Raw genomic sequence first — 24,439 nt, 5'->3', positions numbered from 1 at the left:
TACTCGACGCGTCTTGAAGCTTCTACACAATAGGTTTGGAGCAATAGTCAGGCACTAGCAGATAGTCTTCTCTGCCCAGAGAGCACAAATCTGTTGCTATCTTGGTCCATGGTGATGGTGATATGTCATGCAGTTGGAGAGGTTCTTTCTGTTGACTAGCCTGGTGTGCCAGATACATATCACAAGATCTCACCATTGGGTCACTGTCCTTGCTAATGCCAGGCCAGAACACTGACTTGCGAGCAAGTCTTCTTGTACTCTCTATTCCCATGTGTTCTTGGTGGAGCTGTCCAAGTATGTTAGACTAAAGTATTGGCAGAATGAGTACTTGGTGTCCTTTGAACAGTACGCCATTGGATATACTGATTTCATCTTGCTATGGCCAATACGTTCTCAGAACTGTAGGGATCTCCTGAATTGTCTCAGGCCAACTGTCAACTATCTGCCACAGAGCTTGAAGTATGCAGTCTTCAGAAGTCTCCCTCCGGAGTTCCTCTCTCTTGTTTCGACCATGGCACGAGATCTACATTGGAGACATCCTACAAGCTTGCACAGACTTCGTCCACCAAGTGATATCTCTCGCATCTTCTTCGGGTTTGGCAGTCTGTTTAGAGTGTCTGATAGGATCACCTGATGGCCGGGTTTGTATCTGACATCACAGTTATAGCCCTGAATCTTGATGAGTAACCTCTGGAGACGAAGTGGTACACTTGTGAGCTGTCTTCTCCAGATCATCTCCAGTGGCTTATGATCTGTCTTGACTGTGAACTCTTCCCCAAATAAGTATGTGTGGTGATCCCGAAGACAAGAGTGAGAGTTTCTCATTTGATATTGGAGTAATTTGCTTGTGCTGGTGACAGACTATTTGAACCAAATGCGACAGGTTTGCCGTCTTGAAGAAGACATGCACTGAGACCTTTCTGCGATGCGTCTACTTCGAATGTTGTTGCCTTCTGAGGGTCATAGTATTGAAGTCATGACTCGGCTGATGGTACTTGTTTCAATGCATTGAATGCATGTCGGTGATCATCCTGCCATGGCGAGTCTTTCTTCAGCAACTCTCTTAGTGGAGAAGCCTTCTCCAAGAAGCTTGGTATGTATGCAGCAAGGAAGCTAAATAGACCTAGAAACGTTTGGAGGTCATCCTTGTCCTGTGGTGTCGACATTGCCTGGGTGCCTTCGATCTTCCTAAGATCCGGGCGGATACCTGAGCTTGAGTAAATGGCACCAAAAAAGTTTATGTGTTCTGCCTTAATGGAGCAATTTTTGCTGTTGAAACCCAATCCTTCGCATCTAGCTGTCTCCATTAACAAGTGTAGGTTTCTGTCATGCTCTTCCTACTTCTGTCCTACTACAGCAATGTCATCCGCAATACACACACAGCTCAGGACTCGTTCCGTTATCTGGTCCATATGCTGTTGAAATATATCCTGGCTGACTGACAGCCCAAATGGTAAATGAGAAAGTGGAAAGGTAGAGTGTTGGCACTTGCACCTGTGTCATTCTTCACTCTCAGTCGATGCCATCCAGCCTTATTGGTGAAGATGACTTGGAGTATTGCAAGAGCTTCTGTTTTGTTAATGGAATGGACCTGTTCTGCAAAGGTGATCTTGTGAAATAGCTGTTCACCTGTCGTGTCTTCACCTCGATCCACTTCATCCATTTTGGTCAGGCATTTCCCCATTTCGTGAATGAGTCTATCCTTTTGGCGATGCCTGGAAGTGTGTCACCTCCCTTCGCCTCTGGGTAGCATACTTCTGCGGTTTGAGTGCTGCCCTCTCTGGCTTCTCCCCACGTTCCATTGCTGGACCTTCTGCAAAGTTTGGCTCGGTGCCCTCCAAGCCTGCATGCCTTGCACATGTCTGCATATGCTAGGCATCTACGCAGTTGGTGGGAGAGGCTGCAGTTACTGCACATCTTGGGTGCCAACAGATGTTTCGGTCCCGAAGGCTTGCAAACACTGTCTCCCTGTGATAATTGCTTCATATCCGCATCTAACCTGTAGTATGCTCTTCATGTTGTGTCCCTTCGGCTTTTCCAGGAGGTCTTTCTAGAACACCTCAATTGGAGTGGAGGCGATAACCAACTCTATAATGCGTTCTGAGAGTTCAGCATCAGAGAAGTCACATTCTTTTACTTTCTCTCTGCATCGGTTAACAAAGTTATCCAAGCTCTCATCGGCTTTCTGTCTATACCACATGAGTTCCAGGCAGTGTATTCTGAAATTGATTTTCTAATATTGCCCATAGCTTTGATAGCTCCTTCTGGTCAGCATCAGGTAAACCAGAGGTATTGATTCTGTGCAAATCTTCATTTCCTATGGTGATCCTAATTTTTATAGCCTGTTTCTCTGTATCCACAACCTCGCAGTCTGGGAAGCATAGTTTAATCCTCTGTTTAAACAGTTTGAACTCACCTGGGACATCAGGTGCTTTCCAGTCCATCTCTGGAAATCTGGCTGCCATTGTCTAAGCCTTTTGTTCTTCTCCCACTGAGGAGCAAACATTGCTTTAAAAGTTGTATCAAGCTGCAATGTCTGCAGAGCTGAACAGGAGCCATGCACTGAGCTGTGTTGCTGCAGTGCAGGTTTGTGAGCTTGTAAACAGGAGGGGCCTGGCATTGGGTCGGCTAATTGTGCGCAACTGCGGCAACGGTGGGAAGGAATCCACGCCAAAAAGGATTCCTTCCCGCCAAAAAGCAATGCTGTACTGATCTCTGTGGCTGAAACTACTGTTGATTTTTTGACTTTCTGGCTCAGGACAAAACCAGGAGTGTGCCCAAATCACCTTCAATCTTTACTCACACTATTGCTCTTCCAATGTGAGAGCTATGATTCGGTTGCAGTGCTTCAGGTAGGGCTTCTGAGTTGAATTTGTCATTTTCAGCTGCTGATCAATGCTGTCAACTCACTACAGCTGTCACTATATTGTATTATCTCTTTCCGGATTAATTCAAACAAAGCTGAAGGGCAGACATAGAGGTTGAACACTGAGCTTTAATGGAGACTTGCTGTTTGTTCAGCTTACATGTGCTAACTGACTGTGCAAGAGAACTGAATCATGTGATATTGCATCACTTACTGTGATGACATACATATTAGCAAAAACATATATTTAATTGATTATATTTAACATACTAAAAATACACTATCACAACAATTACATTCAGTGCAAATTGAGTTTCTGCAATCTTTTGTACTAGCTTAAAAAACATCTCGCTAGAAGTCAACCCCTCCCACAAAATTGGCCATGCCCCTGATTGAATTAGCTGCCATTGCAAGTTTCTGCTGATTGCACTTGTATGCAGATCATCAAGGAAGCTCTTAAAATTACGTTTTTTTTTTAGGTGCAAGGATGCTAATAGGCATGTTTTCAAAGCATCTTTTAAATAATTTACTAAGAACATGACTGCTGTACATTATTGTAATTAGTAAATGGTTCTGTACAGTTTTTAAGTCATTTTTAGTTATTTAAAATTGGGTTACTCACAGGTGATGGACTAGACTGATTGAACACGCTTATTTTTGTGCTAAGCCCATTTCCTGCTGTATTAATGTAGCTACACCAGGTTACCACTCTTAAAAACAAAATACCATGTAAATGCTATCCAATTATGCTGGTTCATGGCAGATTTTATGTCCGCCAATATCCAAATGAGTTTGAGTGGAAACTTGAGAGGAAATACACTTTTCAAACCTAGTGGAATTTTGAGAGCAATTTGCTCCTCGACTGCCAATTGTGCCCAAAGCAGAAACTCATGATCAATATAATTTAGTATTCCTGAACGGCCGTTTTTAAAAAAACAAATTAAATAAATCATCTTTCCATAAAGCTAGCAATGATGTAGTGACCTAGAATTTTGAGATGTTGGAAGTTTCAAAGCTGCATTCCTGCTAGGGTCAAAAAAGAAAAATATTTAACTTCCAGATTGTGTAAGTAGACGGTGTGATGCAAAGAGCAGAAACATGGATTCCATTATTGATGCTGTACTGTCTTTTTGTGTAATTGATATCAGAGCCCATGTAGGAATATGGAACTGTGTTGTAACAAAGCTATGGAGCACTAATGCCATCTGCTGGTAGTGGTGAGTTGGCAATTGATATTTGAATCATAAGTTTTAGACTGTATGGGAGTGCATAGTGAACGCCAAATAATAAAAAAGTCACATTGCTCTTCTGGAGAGGAATAAAATGTGTGAGATGTTACAAGTGTAAGAGAAATGGGTCAGCTTGTTACAGATTAATAGTTTACAATCTTAACTGTTGTAAATTGATTATTGATATACACCAGCGAGGGCAGATTGAGTTCACTTTTTTCTTTTCTCCATATGCACATTTCTTAATTCATTTTTTGGACATGGGCATTGCTGGTAAGGCCAGCATTTATTACCTATCTCTGATAACACTGAATGGCTTGCTAGGCCACTTCAGAGGGCAGTTAAGAGTTAAAACATGGTGTCAAGCTAGAGTCACGTATAGGTCAGACTGGTTATGGATGGCAGGTTTCCTTCCCTACACAGGTCATGAGTGAACCAGTTGGATTTTTATGACTTTGTGGTTGCTTTTTAAAAAAAAACTAATGCCAGGTTTTTATTTCTATTTTTTTTTAAACTGAATTCAAATCCCATAGTGGGATTTAAAATTCCATTCTCTGGATCATTAGTCCACTACAACCACATACTACCATACCCCTTACTCTACTATTCAATTGGGGTTTTGAAAGTAAAAACAGTCAAACATATTTTCCAACACAACTAACTACTTCCGTTTTCAGTGTTAATGAATAGATTCTAAGTTAGAATGGACAGCCAGGCTTGGTTCTTTGTGTTTGAATCAATGCTAACACTGTTTGATATTGATCGCATAACAGGCAATTAGAATAAGCTTTAAGGTCAATGGTACAAGGTCTAATGAACCTATCAGCATTGTTCTTTTTTTGCCATTACTTGGGATTCCATATGCAGCTATGCACTGGGCACATTTTGAAAACAAATCTATCAATTGAGCTCTCTGACCAAGTAGCATCTGAATGATTAATTTTGACATTGGGTCACCTACTAAAAAACAAAGAAACAGGTTCCAGTCTGCTTTTTGTACATAACACAAGTTTCAAGTGTTTGCAAAAACAAAGACAGTCAATGCAACAAACACACTTACAGAAAACATCTATTCAAGTAGCATGTGTTTTTTCCTCTATCACCTCCTGTTGCTTCATGAACAAGTGATTTGAATTCATTATCACTTGCCTGTATATTGCCCAGAAAGGCCAACAAAATTGCATATGGCCAAATTGTCTCATGGGCACAAGAGAGCTCAAGATAAATTTTCATTTAGAATAAACAATATTAAATTAGATTAGATTAGAGATACAGCACTGAAACAGGCCCTTCGGCCCACCAAGTCTGTGCCAACCATCAACCACCCATTTATACTAATCCTACACTAATCCCATATTCCTACCAAACATCCCCACCTGTCCCTATATTTCCCTACCACCTACCTATACTAGTGACAATTTATAATGGCCAATTTACCTATCCACCTGCAAGTCTCTTTTGGCTTGTGGGAGGAAACCGGAGCACCCGGAGAAAACCCACGCAGACACAGGGAGAACTTGCAAACTCCACACAGGCACTACCCAGAATCGAACCCGGGTCCCTGGAGCTGTGAGGCTGCAGTGCTAACCACTGCGCCACTGTGCCGCCCTTAATGTTGATAGATACTTGAAAGTATATAACCCAGTCAATGAATCATAATGACTTTGGGTAATATAATACTAGACAAAATGTACGCATTGAGGAAAAATATCTATAATTCTCTACCTGGAGAATTGTGGGCCCTGAGGTTGATAGAATTTTGGGTACTAAGAGAATTAAGGGATATGGGGATAGCATGGGAAGGTGGAGTTGAGGTAGAAGATCAGCCATGATCTTGTTGAATGGCGAGGCAGGCTCAAAGGGCCAAATGGCCAACTCTAGTTCCTATTTCTTCTGCTCAGATGGAGTATTCTTGGATCTTCACAATTTATGTATTAATCCACAATCTAATGGCATAAAGATTTTTTTAGATATAAAAAGCTGCTCTACATTATTTGCATTGAAGCTTTTTTCTGATTAATGAACTAAGATAACTTCAATATAAGTAGTTTTAGTAATTTATTTCAAGAAACATTGTTGCTTTTAGAAGAACAGAACACAGTTTAAGTCTAAAATTTACAGCATATCAATTAGGAATTTGAAAAATTAACCAGTAACAGAAACACACAAACACAACACAGAATAATATAATGTAGTTAAAGGAAAAGGTATATGGAACAGTACCTCAATGCCTAAAGAGCTCATAGGGGATAAATAATTGTCTATTTTTACTCCTTGTAAGTAGTTGTAATTCGATCAGTAGTTGATGGTTGTACTTTTTAGGCTTTTTTTGTTAATATGTTTTCCACACTGCCAATGTATGATCACTTGTTATAGCTGCATGGAGTCTCTATAAGTTCACTGGAGATAATATCTGAGGTGTTCGCGATGGGGGAGAAAAAGCGCGACCTCTAGTACTTCAAGGATCAAATAAATTAACTGCTACCTCTATCAGTACCTCCTTTAAGAATAATGATGTATTTTTTATTGGTGCCTTTTTGCTGGGATTTTTTTTAAATGTCTGATTACATACATGCTTCCCTCTATTGGGTTGAAAGATTTACTGAGACTGACAATTGAACAGATCTGAAAGAGCTTAATTATCATAATTCAAAAAGAGGAATACTTTTAAATAAAAGGGTTTTAATTAAAACCAGCACTGGAGTTATTACTGAAACAAATTTATTCCTGGCACTGGAGTAACTTCATTACTACAATATTAGTTTTTGTGCAGTGCCATGGTGAATTTGGTGAAAAATACAACATTGTCAGGACCGGTGAACTCACCATTCCCTTGGCCTGTCTGCAGTGTGAGGATTAAAAGGGATCATAATAGTGACACTTGCAAAATAAATTATATATTATACTCACATTGTATTTATGAATCCAAAGAGTCTCGGCCCTATTTCTATGACTAGCCATTAGATCATTGAGATTCTATTCAATAGGCAGAAACCTTTGCCTGTATAGTAACTTGTATACTGTTTACATTACAGTAATCATAGCATGCTTAAAAGATTGCATTGAAGAGAAAATGCTATAGTTTCATTTCCTTGGAGAAATTATGCCTTCCAGTTGTGCCTACAACAAGAAAAAAATCATTTTGTAACTGAAATTGCTTTTTAGAAACAGTGTCACATACAGTCCACTATAACTGGACAATAATCATTGAAAGCACAAGCATAGATTAAGCACAGCAGTTAACATGGATTGATGGTACTCCCCAATTATATATATATATATATACTTTCAAGTGTATAATTGCCTTAGTTAGACTGAGACTTTTTACAAATCATGATACCCAATTATGTAAATTTAACTGATACTGATTTAAAGGGACTTATAAGCCCAAATGTTCCAATTGTCATGTTGATGTTAAACTATTTACATTAAATAGGTTACCATCAGCATTAAAGCTCGAAAATCTAGGCCAGTGCATTTTAATAATTTAAAAAGCAGTTAACCTGGAGATCAACAATGAAGGAAAAGAACATGAACATTTAGGACAGCTGATAGATGACATGAGATTGTTAATTAATGCTTGGAGTGGAGCAAGTAGGGAACTTTCCAACATTGTTCTGTCCAATAACAATATTAAATTTGATCTCCTTGTGTATATGCAATTTGGTTCATCAAACACTCAATAAATCAAAAGTTGGTGAGTTTACACATCCAGTAGTCCCTGCTTACTCATTCACATGGGCACGATTTAGAATTGAGTACATCCAGAATCCTGGACAGTAACAGCTACAAGGTGACCTTAAAACTGGGCAAATGCAACCCTGATACAGTATGCAGACATTTAACTAAACCAGGAAAATCCATTTCTTTCAATGTAGCATAAGATAAGGATTTATCAAAGGCGCCAATTCTATTTAACAACAGTAAATAAACCTTACCAACGGAAGTTGCAAAGGACAAAATATCAATGGAATCCCTGATATGTTGACTAACCAGTTTTAATTATGTTAGCTACAGCTTAACTTGTTTTGCTCACCTTAAGCTGTTGATTAGTTCGTTTGAGAAACTGTATTTCCTCTGCGTGCTTCTTCTCCTCTACTTGCCGCCTTTCATTCTCCCTTTTCTCTATGGCTTCACACTTCGCTTTCTGCTCATTGAGCTGTCTCTCCAGTTCTTTCTTTTCTGTTTCCAAATCAATGATCTAGCCAGGAGAAAATAAGTGAACAGAAACTATTATTATACATACTGGAATGGTTAATGAGGTCAAATTCCAATCTTTTTTATTTGTTTACAGGGTGTGGGCATCACTGGCAAGACCAGTATATATTCTCCATCCCTAACTGCCATTGAGAAGGTGATGGTGAGGTGGTGAGCCACCTTCTTGATCTGCTGCAGTCCCTGTGGTGTAGGTACATCCACAGTGTTGATAGGTAAGGAGTTCCAGGATTTTGAGCTAGCCATGATGAAGGAATGGTGATATATTTCCAAAACAGGATTGCACATGACTTGGAGGGGAATGTGCAGATGGTGGTGTTCCCATGCACCTGCTGCACTTGTCCCTCTAGAGGTCATGGGTTTGGAAGGTGCTGCTGAAGAAGCCTTGGTGAGTTTCTGCAATGTATCTTGTAGATGGTACACACTATAGGCACAGTGCACCAGTGGTAGAGGAAGTGAATACTTGAAGTGGTGGATGTGATGCCAGTCAAGTAGATTGCCTTGTCCTGGATGATATCGAGCTTCTTGAGTGTTGTTGAAGCTGCCCCCCCATCCAGGCAAGTGGAAAGTATTCCATCACATACCTGATGTGTGCCTTGTAGCTGGTAGAAAGGCTTGGGAGAGTCAGGAGGTGAGTTACTCACTGCAGAATACTCAATATCTGACCTGCTCTTGGAACCACAGTTTTTATGTGGCTGATCCAGTTACATTTTGCTGACCCCCTAGAATGTTGATGGTGGGGGATTCAGTGATGGTAATCCAGTTAAAAGTCCAGGGGAGGTGGTTAGAATCTCTCTTGTTGGGGATGATCATTACCTGGCACTTTTATGGTGCGAATGTTACTTGCCACTTATCAGCCCAAGACTGAACGTTGACCAGGTCTTGCTACATGCAGACACGGACTGCCTCAGTATCTGAGGAATTGTGAATGGTACTGAACACTGCGCAATAATCAGCGAACATCTCTACTTCTAACCTTATGATGGAGGAAAGGTCATCGATGAAGCAGCTGAAGATGGTTGGGTCTAGGACACTGCCCTGAGGAACTGTTGCAGCGATCTCCTGGGGCTGAAACGATTGGCCTCTAACAACCACCACCATCTTCCTTCATGCTTGGTAAGACTACAGCCAGTGTTGGAGTTATTCCCTTAATCCTCATTGACTTCAATTTTACTTGGGTTCCTTGATGCCACACTTGGTCAAATACTGCCTTGATGCCAAGGGCAGTCACTGTCATCTACCCTCTCGAGTTCAGCTCTTTTGTCCATGTTTAGACCAAAGCTGGAATGAGGTCTGGAGCTAAGTGGTCCTAGGCGGAACCCAAACTGAGCACTGGTGAGCAGGTTATTGATGAGTATGTTCCACTTGATAACACTGTCAATGACACCTTCCATCACTTTGCTGAAGATTGAAAGTGGACTGACGGGGCAATAATTGACCGGGTTGGATTTTTCCTGCTTTTTGTGAACAGGACTTACCTGGGCAACTTTCCACATTGTCGGGTAGATGCCAGTGTTGTAGTTGTACTGGAACAACTTGGCTAAGGGCACGGCTAATTTTGGAGCACACATCTTCAGCACTACAGTCAGATGTTGTCGGGGCCCATAGCCTTTGTTGTAAACAGTGCGCTCTGCCATTTTCTGCTATCACCTGGAATGAATTGAATTGGCTGAAGATTGACATCTGTGATGCTGGAGACTTCAGTAGGAGGAGGAGATGTATCATCTACTTTGTACTTCTGGCTGAAGATGGTTGCAAATGCTTCAGCCTTGTCTTCTGCAATCATGTGCTGGACTCCGCCATGATTGAGGATGGGGATGTTTGTCGAGCCTCCTCCTCTGGTTAGTTGTTTAATTGCACACCACGATTCATGGCTGGATGTGACAGTACTGCAGAGCTTTGATCAGATCCATTGGTTGTGGGATCACTTAGCTCTGTCTATAGCATGCTGCTTCTGCTGCTTAGCATGCATGTAGTCCTGTGTTGTAGCTTCACCAGGTTGGCACTTCAGTTTTGGGTATGCCTAATGCTGCTCCTGGCATGCTCTCTTACACTCTTCATTAAACCAGAGTTGATCCCATGGATTGATGGTAATGGAACAGTGAAAGATATGCTGTACCATGAGGTTGAAGATTGTGGGTGAATACAATGCTGCTGCTGTTGTTGATGGGTGCATGCCTCATCGATGTAAGTTTTGAGCTACTAGATCTGTTCTGAATCGATCCCATTTAGCATGGCGGCAGTGCCACACAACACAATGGAGGCTGTCCTCAGTGAGAAGACAGGACTTCATCTCCACAAGGACTGTGCAGTGGTCACCCCTACCAATACTGTCATGGATAGATGCACCTGTGGTAGGTAGGTTAGTGAGGACAATGTCAAGAAGGTTTTTCACTCATATTGGTTCTCTCAGCACCTGGTGCAGTTCAAGTCAGGCAGCTGTATTCTTCAGGACTCAGCCAGCTTGGTCAGTACTGGTGCTACCAAGCCACTCCTGGTGACGGACTTTGATGTCCCTCACCCACTTTCTACCCTCACTGCCTTTTCCAAGTGGCATTTAACATGGAGGAGTACTGATTCATCAGCTGAAGGAGGGCAGCAGGTTGTAATCAGCAGGAAGTTTCCTTGCCCTTGTTTGACTTGAAGCCATAAGATCTTACAGGATCTGGAGTCAACGTTGAGGACTCCCAGGGCCACTCCCTCCCAACTATATACCACTGTGCTGTCACCTCTGGTGGGTCTGTCCTGCCTGTGGGACAGAATATACCGAGGAATGGTGATGGAATAGTCTGGGATGTTGGCTGAAAGGTATGGTGAGTATGACTATTGCTTAACTAGTTTGTGGGACATCTTTCCCAATTTTGGCCCAAGTTCCTAGATGTTAGTGAGCAGAATTATGAAGGGTTGACTGGGATGGGTGTGCCTTTGTTGTGTATGAGTTGAAGTGTCTGGTTTTATTCTTCTTAAATTTTTTAGTACTGGTTTGATACAATTGAGTGGGTTGCTAGGCCATTTCATGGGGTAGTAAGGGTCAACCCCATTATTGTGGATCTAGAATCACATACAGGCCAGACCAGGAAGGACAGCAAATTTCCTTTCCTAAAGGACATTAGTGAACCAGGTGGGTTTTTACGACATTCCAGTAGTTTCATGGTCACCATTACTGACAGTCACTTTTTATTCCAGATTTATTTTATTTAATTAACTGAATTTAAATCCCTAGCTGCCATGGTGGGATTTGAACTCATGCTTCCAGATCATTTGACCAGGCCTCTGGATTACTAGTTCTACCACATCCGTACAGTACATTTTATGAGTGTATTAGAGTCCTTGCAGACACTGGCTCCTTAGATACCCCTCATACAGAAACAAATATTTAAAGATGGTTCGAAAGTTGTATGCTGTGTATATGTTGGTGACTTTAATATTTGTTTTTGAGGTGTTAATGTTCTTACTGGGTTACTACACAATGTTAGTTTTCTACTAAGTACTCACTAGGCGATGCTGCTCCCCTAAGTGCAATAAATAACTCTCCAACAAGCAGAAGTATGGTTCTAATGGTAAACAATTAAAATTCAGATCTTTTTTAATTACCAATCTACTCACATGGGCCACTGAATTACAATTTTTAACCAACAACAAATATTTACCTTCTTCTCCATGTCAGTTTTGCCCTCTTCTGCTTGCAGAGCTTTCCTCATCCCAAAAGCTACGCTGCTTTCATACAGTGTCTGATAGGCAGAAATGGTCATACGAATCTCATCGCGGACTCGTAATAACAGTAATCCACGCTCAGCACAGTTTATGGTCACCTGTCTGATCAGTTCATCTATGAATACAGAAAGACAAAGCAAAATGCAACTTAGAAAAGGTATCTTAGGTCTTACACAGCCCACATTCAACATTGATGTTGCAGGAACAGAACTTCATGATGTTGCATCACAGGTCCGTCCACATAGTTCCCAGGCTTTGTTTAATTCCCAGTTTCTAAGTTAAGTACATTAATATGGAATATGGCACACATTTTAAGTGCTTATATATGTGCCTTTTATTGCATTTAAGATAATGTGACCATTCAACAGAGTACTTTTCCACTTTCAGAAACTAGTTAGGGTTTGGTTGTGATGCCTCATACAGCTGAATAGCTTTCTCATTGTCATAACCTACACATGATATATCTGAGGGTAATCAGTGCACATGGAACAGTACAGCAGCATGTGAGTGTCTTTGCAAGAGAAATTTAGAAGAAAGAAACTAGGGATTAGTTGCTTAAACATTATTATTTATTGTGGGAATATAGATGTTGCGTTTGTGGACACAAAAAGATCTCCTTTAGCTACAGTAACTCCCTCCAGTGATATGAATTAAATTGGTGCAGCTGTTAACAAGACCCACCTCATGCCCAAGTCTCAACCAGTGTCAATTCAGATACATACTAACAGCTGTTGCAAAAAACTGGCAGGTGGGCTAGTGACTTGATTCTGACATTTGACTCCTCTTGGTGTTTACAGCTATCCCCTGCTAATTGAGAACACAGGGTTTTAGATCTGTGTGGACATTTTGCTTCTGTACACATTATGTAAAATGTGCCACATATGTGTTAGATTTTTGTTTTTGTGGGAGACAGGGAGGGATTCTGATGGTGAGAGGTTTTGCAACAGAAGCCAGATTACTGAATTTCTCTCAATATTTGTTCTTTTTTGATGCATTTATTAATGTAATGAACAGTCCTGCAGAGACTTACCAAAACACTGCGAGTACAGCTCCCTGCGGACTGGGCAAATTCCAGTCTCTCGAGCTTGCCGCTGCTGCAGCTTGATATCTAGTTGTTCCTGCAGATGGACAACATCGATCCGAGTGCAGGGAATACTGGATACCTGCTGAATCCACAGCTGTGAGTTCTCTGTCCATTCTCTGCAACACAACATAAATTTGCTGAACATTATAGCACGAATGAACAGGGACTGTGCATTAATCCTTCTCTCCCTCTGGGAATTGCTACCTGCCTCATCTTTTCCCTCACTGTCCATCAACAGTGTACATTCAAAGTTTTGTGCCCTTCAAGATGAGGCACGTCAGTCTTAGATTTGGAATATTTTCAAAGACTGTCAGGATTGAACACATCCATGTCAAGTTAGTATGACATAGAAAAGATGCACAATAATGTTCTCTCTATGTGCCTCAACTCCATCTTAGAGGAACACCAGTTTTGCCAGTTAGCCATCCTTGTGCTACCTTGAGTGAGAATGCCATTCCAATAACACATTATGAACAGTTCTGTTCTGTGGCTTCATAACCATTAGGAACTTGGTTGAAACTCTTAAACTCAACAGAGAAAGTTCACTCATTGGATCAACATCAATTCTCAAGGCTGTAAGGGCTGTGTTCTAAGTTACTGCTTGCCAGTCATGTTGTGTTTTAAAGTAATTGAAATTCATGTTACCATTTATAGAAAGCCACAACCTATCTTATCTCCATTTTTTTTAAGCAGGGTGGAGGGGAGGGAACGAAAGGATTACCAGTGCAATGTTGTTTAAACTCTGGGGACCTTGTTAAACATATCATTAGTTGTACAAAGCCTGGAGGGTCAGATTAAGCTCAATTTGTAATACAAACAGAAAATGCTGGAAATACTCAGACGAGTAGGCAACATCTGTGGAGAGAGAAATCGAGTTAATGGGCGATATTTCGCCTCCAGGGTCAGAAAGCCGAAGTCAGAACCATTTCTCGGTCGCGACCCTGCACCAGAGTTGGGGTGGGGGGGGTGATGAGTGGGGAGTTGGGGGGCGGTGGGAGGAGGAGGTTACATCCTGTGATTTTGGCAGAGGCAGGCTGCTAATTGGCTGGAATTTGGTTTGGTGGCCAAATAGCATTGGCGGGTATGGGTTGGAGGTGGAAATTCTAAAATGCGGGCCCGATTTAAAGGGATTATGGCAGCCATTTCTGTGGCAGCCATTTGGAAACAGGATACAAGCTCCAGTGTAACAGGAGGAGAGGCAGAGGCCTAGCACTGGGGCAGGTTTAGCCCTTGCTTCATGGATGCAGACCTTGAGGTGCTACTGGAGGATGTGAGGGAGAGGAGGGAGGTCACATTTCCAGCGGGTGATAGGAGAAGGCCACCCAGCCAAACAAAGCAGACCTGGCTGGAGGTGGCTGAAACTGTGAGCAGCAGAAGTTTAGTGCATAGGAACTGGGTGCAGTGCCACAAAAGGTTCAATGACCTTCTTTGCTCTGGCAAGGTAAGTGTAACACGAGAACCTGATGACGGGCCTCTCGGTATACAACCTCCAGCAGACACATCAGTTGAGTAGCCTGAGGGTACATGGTGCTTCTTAGCATGGGAGAAATGTGTGCCCAGGGTGCTTACTGACCCTTCAGCAATGCCCAGAGCACTAGCGCTGTTGAGGACTTGGCAGCACTGATACATGCAGCTTCTTAGGTTAATGAGCTGCTGGCATTGATCAGAGAGGCCAGCAGTGCCTTATCTCTCTCTCTTTAGTCATTGCAGAAGAGGGCATATAACTCACAGGAGAAGGGTCTCACTGGAGGAGAAGGGTCGCACTGGAGGAGGAGCGCCCTAGCTCACTATTGTGTCTGTCATAGGGAATGGAAATAGGGTTACCCCACAGGACCAAGCAGGAGATGGAGATATGGGAATATCTGGAGGAGAGGGTGAAAAGATCTTGCAATCTGTAGATGAAGGGTATAGAGCGCACTCCTTCCCATCATGCCAAAGACTCAGCTGCATTGGGAAGCATCAGCACTGCAGAGGCTTCTGCTGTCAAAGACTAGTTCTCATGATCTCCTCCTTAAGTCTCCCACAGGATCAGTCGTGGATGGTGAGTGCCAAAGCAAAGTCACATCATGGAGGCATCGCAAGCATCTGAGAGAGCAGAGAAAGTACTGTCACATCATGACTTCGTAGAAGCGACAATACGAAAAGAGTGAATCTTTATAGAACTGGTTATTTAAGGTATATAATGACAAAAGGTTTCACGGCCCAAAGCCAAAGGGAGTAGTAATGGGACAAGTAAAGAAATAAAAGATGTTTCTCTGAGGTGTGAGTGGCAGGATACAGCCATCCAAACGCAAAGTAAATGAATTACGAAAGAAACAAGAGGGGGGGTGGGGGGTAGCAGCAAATAAACATCAGAAAAGAAACAAAATAGGGCAGACATTATGATCTGAAATTATTGAACTCATTGTTGAGTCTGGAAGGCTGTAAAGTGCCCAGTTGAAAGGTGAGGGGCTGGATTTTGTTCTCCCCCAGGGGTCGGATTCTGTGTTGGGGGGGACCTGAAGATGCTTCCAGGAGAGGGCCGCCACACACCCCAACGAAGGGAGGGCCCATCCCAATATTACTGGCAGCAGCGAGGCCTCGTGACGGCCCCCTGCCACTTAGCGACGGAGCTCCTTTTTGAATATTTAAATAAACTAAAATGAATGAATTGATGACACTCATGGTGTTCCGCTATGATCTGCGGCCTGGTGACCGGCACTCTTGCGCCTTCTGATCCCCGCCCAGGGAAAGGAGGCACCATAGTGGTGGGGAGGGGGGAGGAGGTAAGTTTATCAGTGCGGGACGGGGGAAAATGGGGTCAAATTAACGTCATGGGTGGAGGGGATGGTGAGAAGGGTTAGAGTTTAAAGTTTGTGCTGTTTGGGGGGAATGTCAGATGGACAAGGTAAGTGTTTTGGGGGGTGGGGGTGGAAGGACAAATAATTTAATTGTTATTGGGGGGGTGGGAGAGGGTCAGAAGAAATGTCTTTATTTACTTTTATTTACTCTATCTTTAAATATTTAAATTTCCCAGTCGGGCTGACAGCCCTTTAAAAATGGTTTCTGCGCCTGCACACAGGCAGCTAACGCATTGCCGGGGACAGACAGCCCACCCCCTCCAGTGATCGGGTTGGGGGGTGGGGGGGGGGGGGGGGGGAGGGGGTGGTCCACCCTGGCTATTTAAATGAGCCGCCGAATGGAAGATTGCGGCGGCTCTGTGCGGGCTGCCTTTTTTTTGTCCGCCATCGACAGAAAATTCAGCCTGAGGCGTTGTTCCTCGAGCTTGCATTAAGCTTCATTAGAACAATGTAACAGGCCAAGGAAAAATGGCCAGAGTGGGAGCAAAGTAAAAAATTGAATTGGCAAACGACAGGAAGCTTGCAGTCATGCTTGTGGACTGAATAGAGGTGTTCTACAAAACGGTCACCTAGCCTGCACGCAACCTAGGCTGACAATCTAGTGCAATGGTGACATGTGCTGAATTGTTTGAGGTGCCAACTTTGGGATGAGACATTAAACCAAGGGTTTGTCTGCCTGTTCAGGTGAATGTAAAAGATGTCATAGCACCTTTTAAAGAGAGACAGTGGGTTCGCTTGGTATCCTGGCCAACAGGCCACCCTCAACAAACAAAAACTTTCATTAATATAGTGCCTTAACATAGTAAGAGGCCCTGAACATGAGATAGTCACTAATAAACCCAATAGTGAATTCAGAAGAAGCTTGTTTGGTCAGAGATTGATTATAATGTGGAACTCCCTACCACAAGGAGTAGTTGAGGTGACTAGCATAGATGTATTTAAGGAAAAGCTAGATAAACATGAAGAAGAAAGGAATAGAGAAATATATTCACTGTCGAGATTTTCACTTGATCTATTTTTGTTGCTGATAATGGGGATAATAGACCATACAGTTATATCAGATCTACATCACCTGGTGGCGTATTGTAGGGGAAAACCTGTGTCACTCCAAGCCTCGAATTTATAAAATGCCTCCTTCAAGGGATACCCACAATATCGGTAATAGTTTGTACCACTTTTGTGGTAGATATGAACTATGGAATAAAATCAGTAGGTAAAAAGTCTCCTGCTTGACATAAAATGCAATGCAGTTTTGCAGAAAGGTTTGATTCAAAACATTAGCTCTGTGACTTCATAATTACTCCAATTCCATAAAATACCCTCTCCACAAGATGCCAATGTCATAAAAGGCTGTATTGAAATTAACTTGCAAAACTCTATTAAGCAATACAATAAAATTAGTTGTAAAATGTATACTATTTTTGTGGACTGGAATCTTCAGATTTTCCGATTAAGTGCCCACTGGTTTGTAAGAGAAGTCCTGTTAGTTTACCTGGGTGGCAAAATTGCATTTAAAATCTCCTCAGTCTGCTTGGTGAGATCTACTGAAAATGGTTTGGCTTTTGGAGGACTTGGAATTGGTGATGTAGACGTAGGCTGCTGGGGACTCATCTTCAAGGGACGAGCCTGTAATAGATTAAAAGGCAAATTAAATCATGCAAAGCAATACTGACCTACAGTGTATTAGAATCTCCAACAGGTACAAATCCCTGACAGTTATGCGTTCCAGAAATAGTACCTTCAAAACCAAACAAAAAAAAAACTTGGGCCTTCTCCTTTTCAAAGTGGCCATTTCTGAACTGGGGTGTCACATAGGAACATACAAATTAGGAGCAGGAGTAGGCCATTCGGCCCCTCTATCCTGCTCCGCCATTCAATAAGATCATGACTTATCTGATTGTAACCTCAACTCCACATTCCCGCCTACCCCAATAAGCTTTCACCCCCTCGCTTATCAAGAATCTATCGACCTCTGCCTTAAAATATTCAAAGACTCTGCTTCCACTGCCTTTTGAGGAAGAGAGTTCCAAAGACACACGACCCTCTGAGAGAAAACATTTCTCCTCATCTCTGTCTTAAATGGGTGACCCCTTATTTTTAAACAGTGACCCCTAGTTCTAGATCCTCCCACAAGAGGAAACACCCTTTCTACATCCACCCTGTCAAGACCCTTCAGAGTGGCGCAGTGGTTAGCACCGCAGCCTCACAGCTCCAGCGACCCAGGTCCAATTCTGGGTACTGCCTATGTGGAGTTTGCAAGTTCTCCCTGTGACTGCATGGGTTTTTGCCAGGTGCTCCAGTTTCCTCCCACAGCCAAAGACCTGCAGGTTGATAGGTAAATTGGCCATTATAAATTGCCCCTAGTATGGGAAGGTGGGGATGTGGTAGGAATATGGGATTAATGTAGGATGAGTATAAAGGGGTGTTTGATGGTCGGCACAGACTTGGTGGGCCGAAGGGCCTGTTTCAGTGCTGTTTCTCAAAATAAAATAAAATATTTCAATCAAGTCGCCTCTTACTCTTCTAAACTGCAGTGAATACAAACCTAGCCTGTCCAACCTTTCCTCATAAGACAACCTGCCCATTCCAGGTATTAATCTAGTAAACCTTCTCTGAACTGCTTCCAATGCATTTACATCCTTTCTTAAATGAGACCAATACTATACACAGTACTTCAGATGTGGTCTCACCAATGCCCTGTCTAGCTGAAGCATAACCTCCCTACTTTCGTATTCAATTCCTCTTGTAATAAATGATAACATTCTATTAGCTTTCCTAATTGCTGTACCTACATACCTTTTACGATTCATGCATGAGGACACCCAGATGCCTCTGCATCTCAGAGCTCTGCAATCTCTCACCATTTTTATTCTTCCTGCCAAAATGGACAATTTCACATTTTCCCACATTATACTCCATCTGCCAGATCTTTGCTCATTCACTTAACCTATCTATGTCCCTTTGTAACCTCCTTATGTCCTCTTCACAACCTACTTTCCTATGTATCTTTGTGTCATCAGAAAATTTAGCAACCATACCTTTGGTTTCTTCATCCAAGTCATTTATATAAATTGTTAAATGTTGAGACCCCAGCACTGATCCCCGCGGCACACCACTTGTGTCCATGCTAAAATGTTACCCCTTACACCATGAGCTTTTATTTTCTGCAATAACTTTTGAATCACTCTGTGACAGCTGAACGAAAAGCCCGGTGAAGAATTAATCCATTTATAGATTTTTAGTGACATTTTACAGCACATGATAACAATATGCTGCCCCACTGTACATACTGCCACATACTTCAAATGGCTCTCTGTCCCAGTATTTCATCTTTCAACTGATATAATAGAGAAGCTAATAGTGTGGGCACTAACTTAATCAGGTAAAATCTTTCTCATTTTGAGACTAACAAAAAAAAATCTGTCCAGCACAAAAATTCAAGGCAATGAAAATTCACCTGCTATGATAGTTTAGCTCCGTTAATATGACTCTTACCTCTAATTTAGAAGGTTTTGGGTCCATGCCCCACCCGAGGAGTTAAGCATATCATCTCAGCTGGTACTAAGGCAGTTTTTGGAGGAGCTGGAATAGAAATCCTTTGCATCCCACCAATAGTTAAGAGTGAGAATTCAGTGTTGGACTTGTAAATTTCACAGTCATATGTCCCACGCCAGAAGTTCACACAAAATGGGTGCCATCATTTTAGCAAAGGCAAACATTAAGCAACTGCTAAATGAATGCTGGGCTCATTAAAATATGTTAATCCGCTTTGTTAATAGGGGCCTTTTGCTTGTATTTGGTCCCCTTTGAGAAATTGATGCCTAGGACTTTCTTGTACCTGCCCAGAAAAATATGATGCCAAGTTTCGGAAAGTTGGTTGAAACAGTGCTATTTAATGGGGTCTCGATTACAATAAGCCGCTGGAAAGTCAATTTTTGGCTACTGGGAATTTTGGAGCCACTCTTTGGCTGTTTTTGATATAGTTCAGCGAACAGAGCAGTTGGTCTGCTGACTTTTGGCTGCAGCTACACTCGTTGACTCCATTGACTGCAGGAAGCTCAGAAAAAAATGGGAATGTTGCTGGGATGACCACTGAGGCTGTCACAGCAGTGGCAACAGCAGGCATGACAGTAAAGACCTGTGATAGGTCAAAGAAGATGGTGATGGAGTCAAGGGCCAAGGAGGAGCTACGGCAAGCAGGTTTCCTGGAACAGGACGTTGTACCCCAACCTGTCAGAGGAGTAGTGTGTGAGGAGGCTGCGCTGCAGCAGCAGGTAGTCACTGATGAATGTCACCTATCACAGCAAGAATTGGAGCCAAACACACGACACAGTACTGCTTGTGGCTCTGAAGGTGATGGTCGCTTTCAACTTCTATACTACAGCTTTGTTCCAAGTTGCAACATCAGCCAGCTTCATCAGTTTACTGCCCATATGCCTATCAAGTAGATGACTGACCCATTCGCAAGGATAGAATAATACATCACCTTCTGAACAGGATGTCTTTGGTCTGATCAAGCAGCAGAAGGTTCTGGCTCACTGCGTCTTGGTGTCGCACCAATAGTTGGACAGCACTGCAACATTTATGGAACCAAGTAGTGCAGAGATAACGTTGGGTATCATAAGTAATACATGGGTCGATCCTATGCTTACAGAAAATATTGCTGAGGAATTTGAGGGAGCCAATAATGGAATGATATACTGTGCAGGCACACAGGGATCAGCCATTGCAGGAAAAATACTGGCTACATTGGGGCAGGTAGGAAATTATGAGGACAGTGCCACAGAAGAAATAAGGTGAAGGATGTCAAAAGCCAGAGAAGTTGAAAAGGGGTAACTCCATGGTCACAGAAACACACGATGTCATTGGCGGCTTTGGCAAGGATAGTCTCAGTGCTTTGGGCAGGTTAGAAACTGGGCTTGAGGGACTCAATACTGAGAGGTACATATGGAATTCGGTGATGACAACACTGCAGAATCTCAGATGAAAATGAGATGGGACTGAGAGTGTAGTTTGAGAGGGTGGAGGGGTTGAAGGTTTATGGCAGTTTCGAATGGAGCAGAAGCGCCGAGGTCAATTTTAGTTGGTTTGTTGAGCCCATTGAGGTCAATGCACTCGGCACAGACCAGACTCATAGGGGCAATTGGTAGAGAGCAAAGAGGGGAAGCTGTACCCAAACACAGTCAGGGGACGGATTACAGGTTACAACTGCACAGGCACCTCACCTTGGCAGACTTTTTCTCCAAATTCCTACTGACAAGCAGTGGATGGTCATATTTCAACAGTGAGTCTATTGGAGGGATCATCTTCTGCCACTCAGGTCCAGTGTCACTCTCCTGGTTTCTCACTCTCTCGATCCTGGATTTGTCTCAGTCTCTCTCTCTATCACAGGTTATCCTGGTCTCTCTCTCTCTAACCAGGTTTATCCTGGCCTCTCTCTCTCTATCCCAGGTTATCCTGGTCTCTCTCTCTCTCTAACCAGGTTTATCCTGGTCTCTCTCAATCTTTCTTTATCCCAGTCTCTCTCTCTCTATCCCAGGTTATCCTGGTCTCTCGCTCTCTAACCAGGTTATCCTGGTCCCTCTCTCTCTAACCAGGTTTATCCTGGTCTCTCTCTCTCTATCCCAGGTTATCCTGGTCTCTCTCTCTCTAACCAGGTTTATCCTGGTCTCTCTCTCTCTCTATCCCAGGTTATCCTGGTCTCTCTCTCTCTAACCAGGTTTATCCTGGTCTCTCTCTCTCTCTAACCAGGTTTATCCTGGTCTCTCTCTCTCTCTAACCAGGTTTATCCTGGTCTCTCTCTCTCTCTAACCAGGTTTATCCTGGTCTCTCTCTCTCTCTAACCAGGTTTATCCTGGTCTCTCTCTCTCTCTATCCCAGGTTATCCTGGTCTCTCCCTCTCTCTAACCAGGTTTATCCTGGTCTCTCTCTCTCTCTAACCAGGTTTATCCTGGTCTCTCTCAATCTTTCTTTATCCCAGTCTCTCTCTATCCCAGGTTATCCTGGTCTCTCTCTCTCTCTAACCAGGTTTATCCTGGTCTCTCTCTCTCTCTAACCAGGTTATCCTGGTCTCTCTCTCTCTCCAACCAGGTTTATCCTGGTCTCTCTCTCTCTAACCAGGTTTATCCTGGTCTCTCTCAATCTTTCTTTATCCCAGTCTCTCTCTCTCTCTATCCCAGGTTATCCTGGTCTCTCTCGCTCTCTCTTTATCCCTGGTTTAAGCCAGTCTCTCTCTATCCAGGTTTATCCTGGTCTCTCGCTCTCTATCCCGGGTTTATCCTGGTCTTTCTCTCTATCCTGGATTTATCCCAGTCTCTCTCTCTATCCTAGTATCCCCCCCTCTCTCTCTCTCTCTAGCGCGGGTTTATCCCGGTCTCTCCCACGGTTATCAAGCTGCAACGCGCGCGTTGTTTCTATGGGAACAAAACTTGGAAACGGCGCAGGTTAACGTACGGGTGTCGCCCCCTAAACTGTCCGGAGGGAAACCAGAGAGAGAAGGGGTGGGGTGGGGGATTGTGAGAGAGCTGGAACACAGGAAGTGGTGGGAATAGTTATCGAGCTTCCGCAGTGTAAACAGGAGAGTGATATTGTAATAGTGCGACAGTGATAGACATGTGACATAAAAGCACATAATCTAGATTGGTGTTGCAGTGCATTAGAGAAAATATTGCATTATTGGAGGTGCTGTTTTTGATAAAAATTCAAACCAAAGTGCTGCCTATCTGTTCAGGTGGATATAAAAGATTCCTTGCACTCAAAGAAAAGAGGGGTATTCTAATGTTCTGGCCACCATGTCTCCCACCAACTACATTATCAACAATAGATTAATTTCTGTTTTTGTGGGGACTTGCTGATGTCTACATAACAACAGTGACTGCACTTCAAAAGTAATCCATCATGGCCAATAGTTTAGTCAACATCTAAAAATAGATTATCTGGTCATTATCAAATTGCTGTTTGTGTGACCTGACTTTACACAATTTGGCTGCCACATTTCCTCCATTACAATACTTCAAAAGTACTTCATTGGCTGTAAAGAACTTTGGGATGTCTGGAAGTCATGAAAGGTGCTACATAAATGCAAGTCTTTTTCTTCTTTGCAATCAAACAATACTACTGGCAGGCATAACATTTTAAGATGGAACGTGTACTTCAAGAGTACGGAAGGAAATAACTTTAAAATGATGATCTGTCTGGAGGGGGTTGTGTCCCAAATTGTTTAAGTTGTGCTGACGTATGAGGAGAGATTGAGTCAGGATTATATTCGCTGGAGTTCAGAAGAGTGAGGGGGGATCTTATAGAAACCTATAAAATTCTGACAGGAGTTGACAGGTTAGATGCAGGAAGGATGTTCCCGATGGTGGGGGAGTCCAGAACCAGGGGTCATAGTCTAAGGATGAACCTTTCAGGACTGAGATGAGGAGAAATTTCTTCACCCAGAGAGTGGTGAGCCTGTGGAATTCGCTACCACAGAAAGCATTTGAGGCCAAAACATTGTATGCTTTCAAGGAGGAGTTAGATATAGCTCTTGGGGCGAAAGGGATCAAAGGATATGGGGGGAAAGCGGGAACAGGTTACTGAATTGGATGATCAGCCATAATCATAATGAATGGTGGAGCAGAATCGAAGGGCCGAATGGCTTACTCCTATTTTCTATGTCTCTATGTGCTACTGCTATTTTAGTGATGAAGAAATTATGTACCATTATAGTAATTGCTTGCAACCTATTTAATAGTGTTTTTTCATTCATGTAAATAATTTTCTCTTCAATCTGCCTAACATAAGCAAATACTAGTAGATGGTTTTGCATAAGCAGAGCTTATATTTATTAGTTTGATTTTGTTTAGGGCTCCCATGTTTTCTCAAGCCAAAAACTGAACACAGGATAAGAAATGGTTGGGATTATGGATTGAGTTCTAAACCTAAATTTTCGGAGAAAGTAACCAGCCCACACCAGCATGTGTTGGGAAGTTGTGGGCAACGCACCATTTTTCAATGAATCCACATGTGGACTTGGAACATTTACCCTGTACACTTTCCATTAATGATGATTCTAACAGTAATAACCATAAAGAAGAGAACATGTGTTTGTATAGAGTACCTTCCGTGGCCTCAGGATGTTGCAAAGTGCTTTACAGGCAATGGAGTACTTCTAAAGTGTAATCACTGTTTTCTAATGCAGGGAAACTCAACAGCTAAATTGTTTCTAAATCATAACACACAAAGGTAACTGAGAAAATAATGGATTTCTGTCTTACAAACTGGAGATTTGGTGTCCTATTTACATTTTAGGGGCAGCCATTTTCAAAAATCAAACCAAAACTTTATGGGTAGCAACTCCAGCAAGGAGTCCTGAGAGTACAGAAAGCTGATATATTCATTTTCTCAAACTAGTAGCATGCTAATTGTTACCTGATATCCATTTGAACATCACCTCCAGGAAATAACAATATCCTTGCTTGAGGCAAAAATAAAGAAGGTAATGAAATGG

The 24,439-nt window shown here is 42.6% G+C and overlaps 1 protein-coding gene across 3 annotated transcripts in view; it reads right to left on the bottom strand.

Annotated features, from left to right (window-relative positions):
- Nucleotides 1–6,153: 6,153 nt before the first annotated feature.
- The window catches only part of dnali1 (dynein, axonemal, light intermediate chain 1), a 136,542-nt gene continuing 118,256 nt past the window's right edge, over nucleotides 6,154–24,439 (bottom strand). For 2 of the 3 annotated variants that reach the window (XM_068011183.1, XM_068011184.1), the window contains exons 3-7: nucleotides 17,441–17,574; nucleotides 13,055–13,224; nucleotides 11,961–12,139; nucleotides 8,132–8,296; nucleotides 6,154–7,215 (exon numbers count right to left, since the gene is read on the bottom strand). In XM_068011183.1, the coding sequence (XP_067867284.1) occupies nucleotides 7,180–7,215; nucleotides 8,132–8,296; nucleotides 11,961–12,139; nucleotides 13,055–13,224; nucleotides 17,441–17,559 (669 nt within the window). In that variant the 5' untranslated portion in view covers nucleotides 17,560–17,574 and the 3' untranslated portion in view covers nucleotides 6,154–7,179. Of the gene's footprint in view, nucleotides 7,216–8,131; nucleotides 8,297–11,960; nucleotides 12,140–13,054; nucleotides 13,225–17,440; nucleotides 17,575–21,173; nucleotides 22,388–24,439 lie in introns of those variants that run through there. The other variant, XM_068011182.1, reaches the window with a different exon arrangement.

The sequence above is a fragment of the Heterodontus francisci genome, chromosome 31 (assembly GCF_036365525.1).
Source record: "Heterodontus francisci isolate sHetFra1 chromosome 31, sHetFra1.hap1, whole genome shotgun sequence".
Lineage (NCBI taxonomy): Eukaryota > Metazoa > Chordata > Chondrichthyes > Heterodontiformes > Heterodontidae > Heterodontus > Heterodontus francisci.
This window is presented reverse-complemented; position numbering and strand designations above follow the sequence as displayed.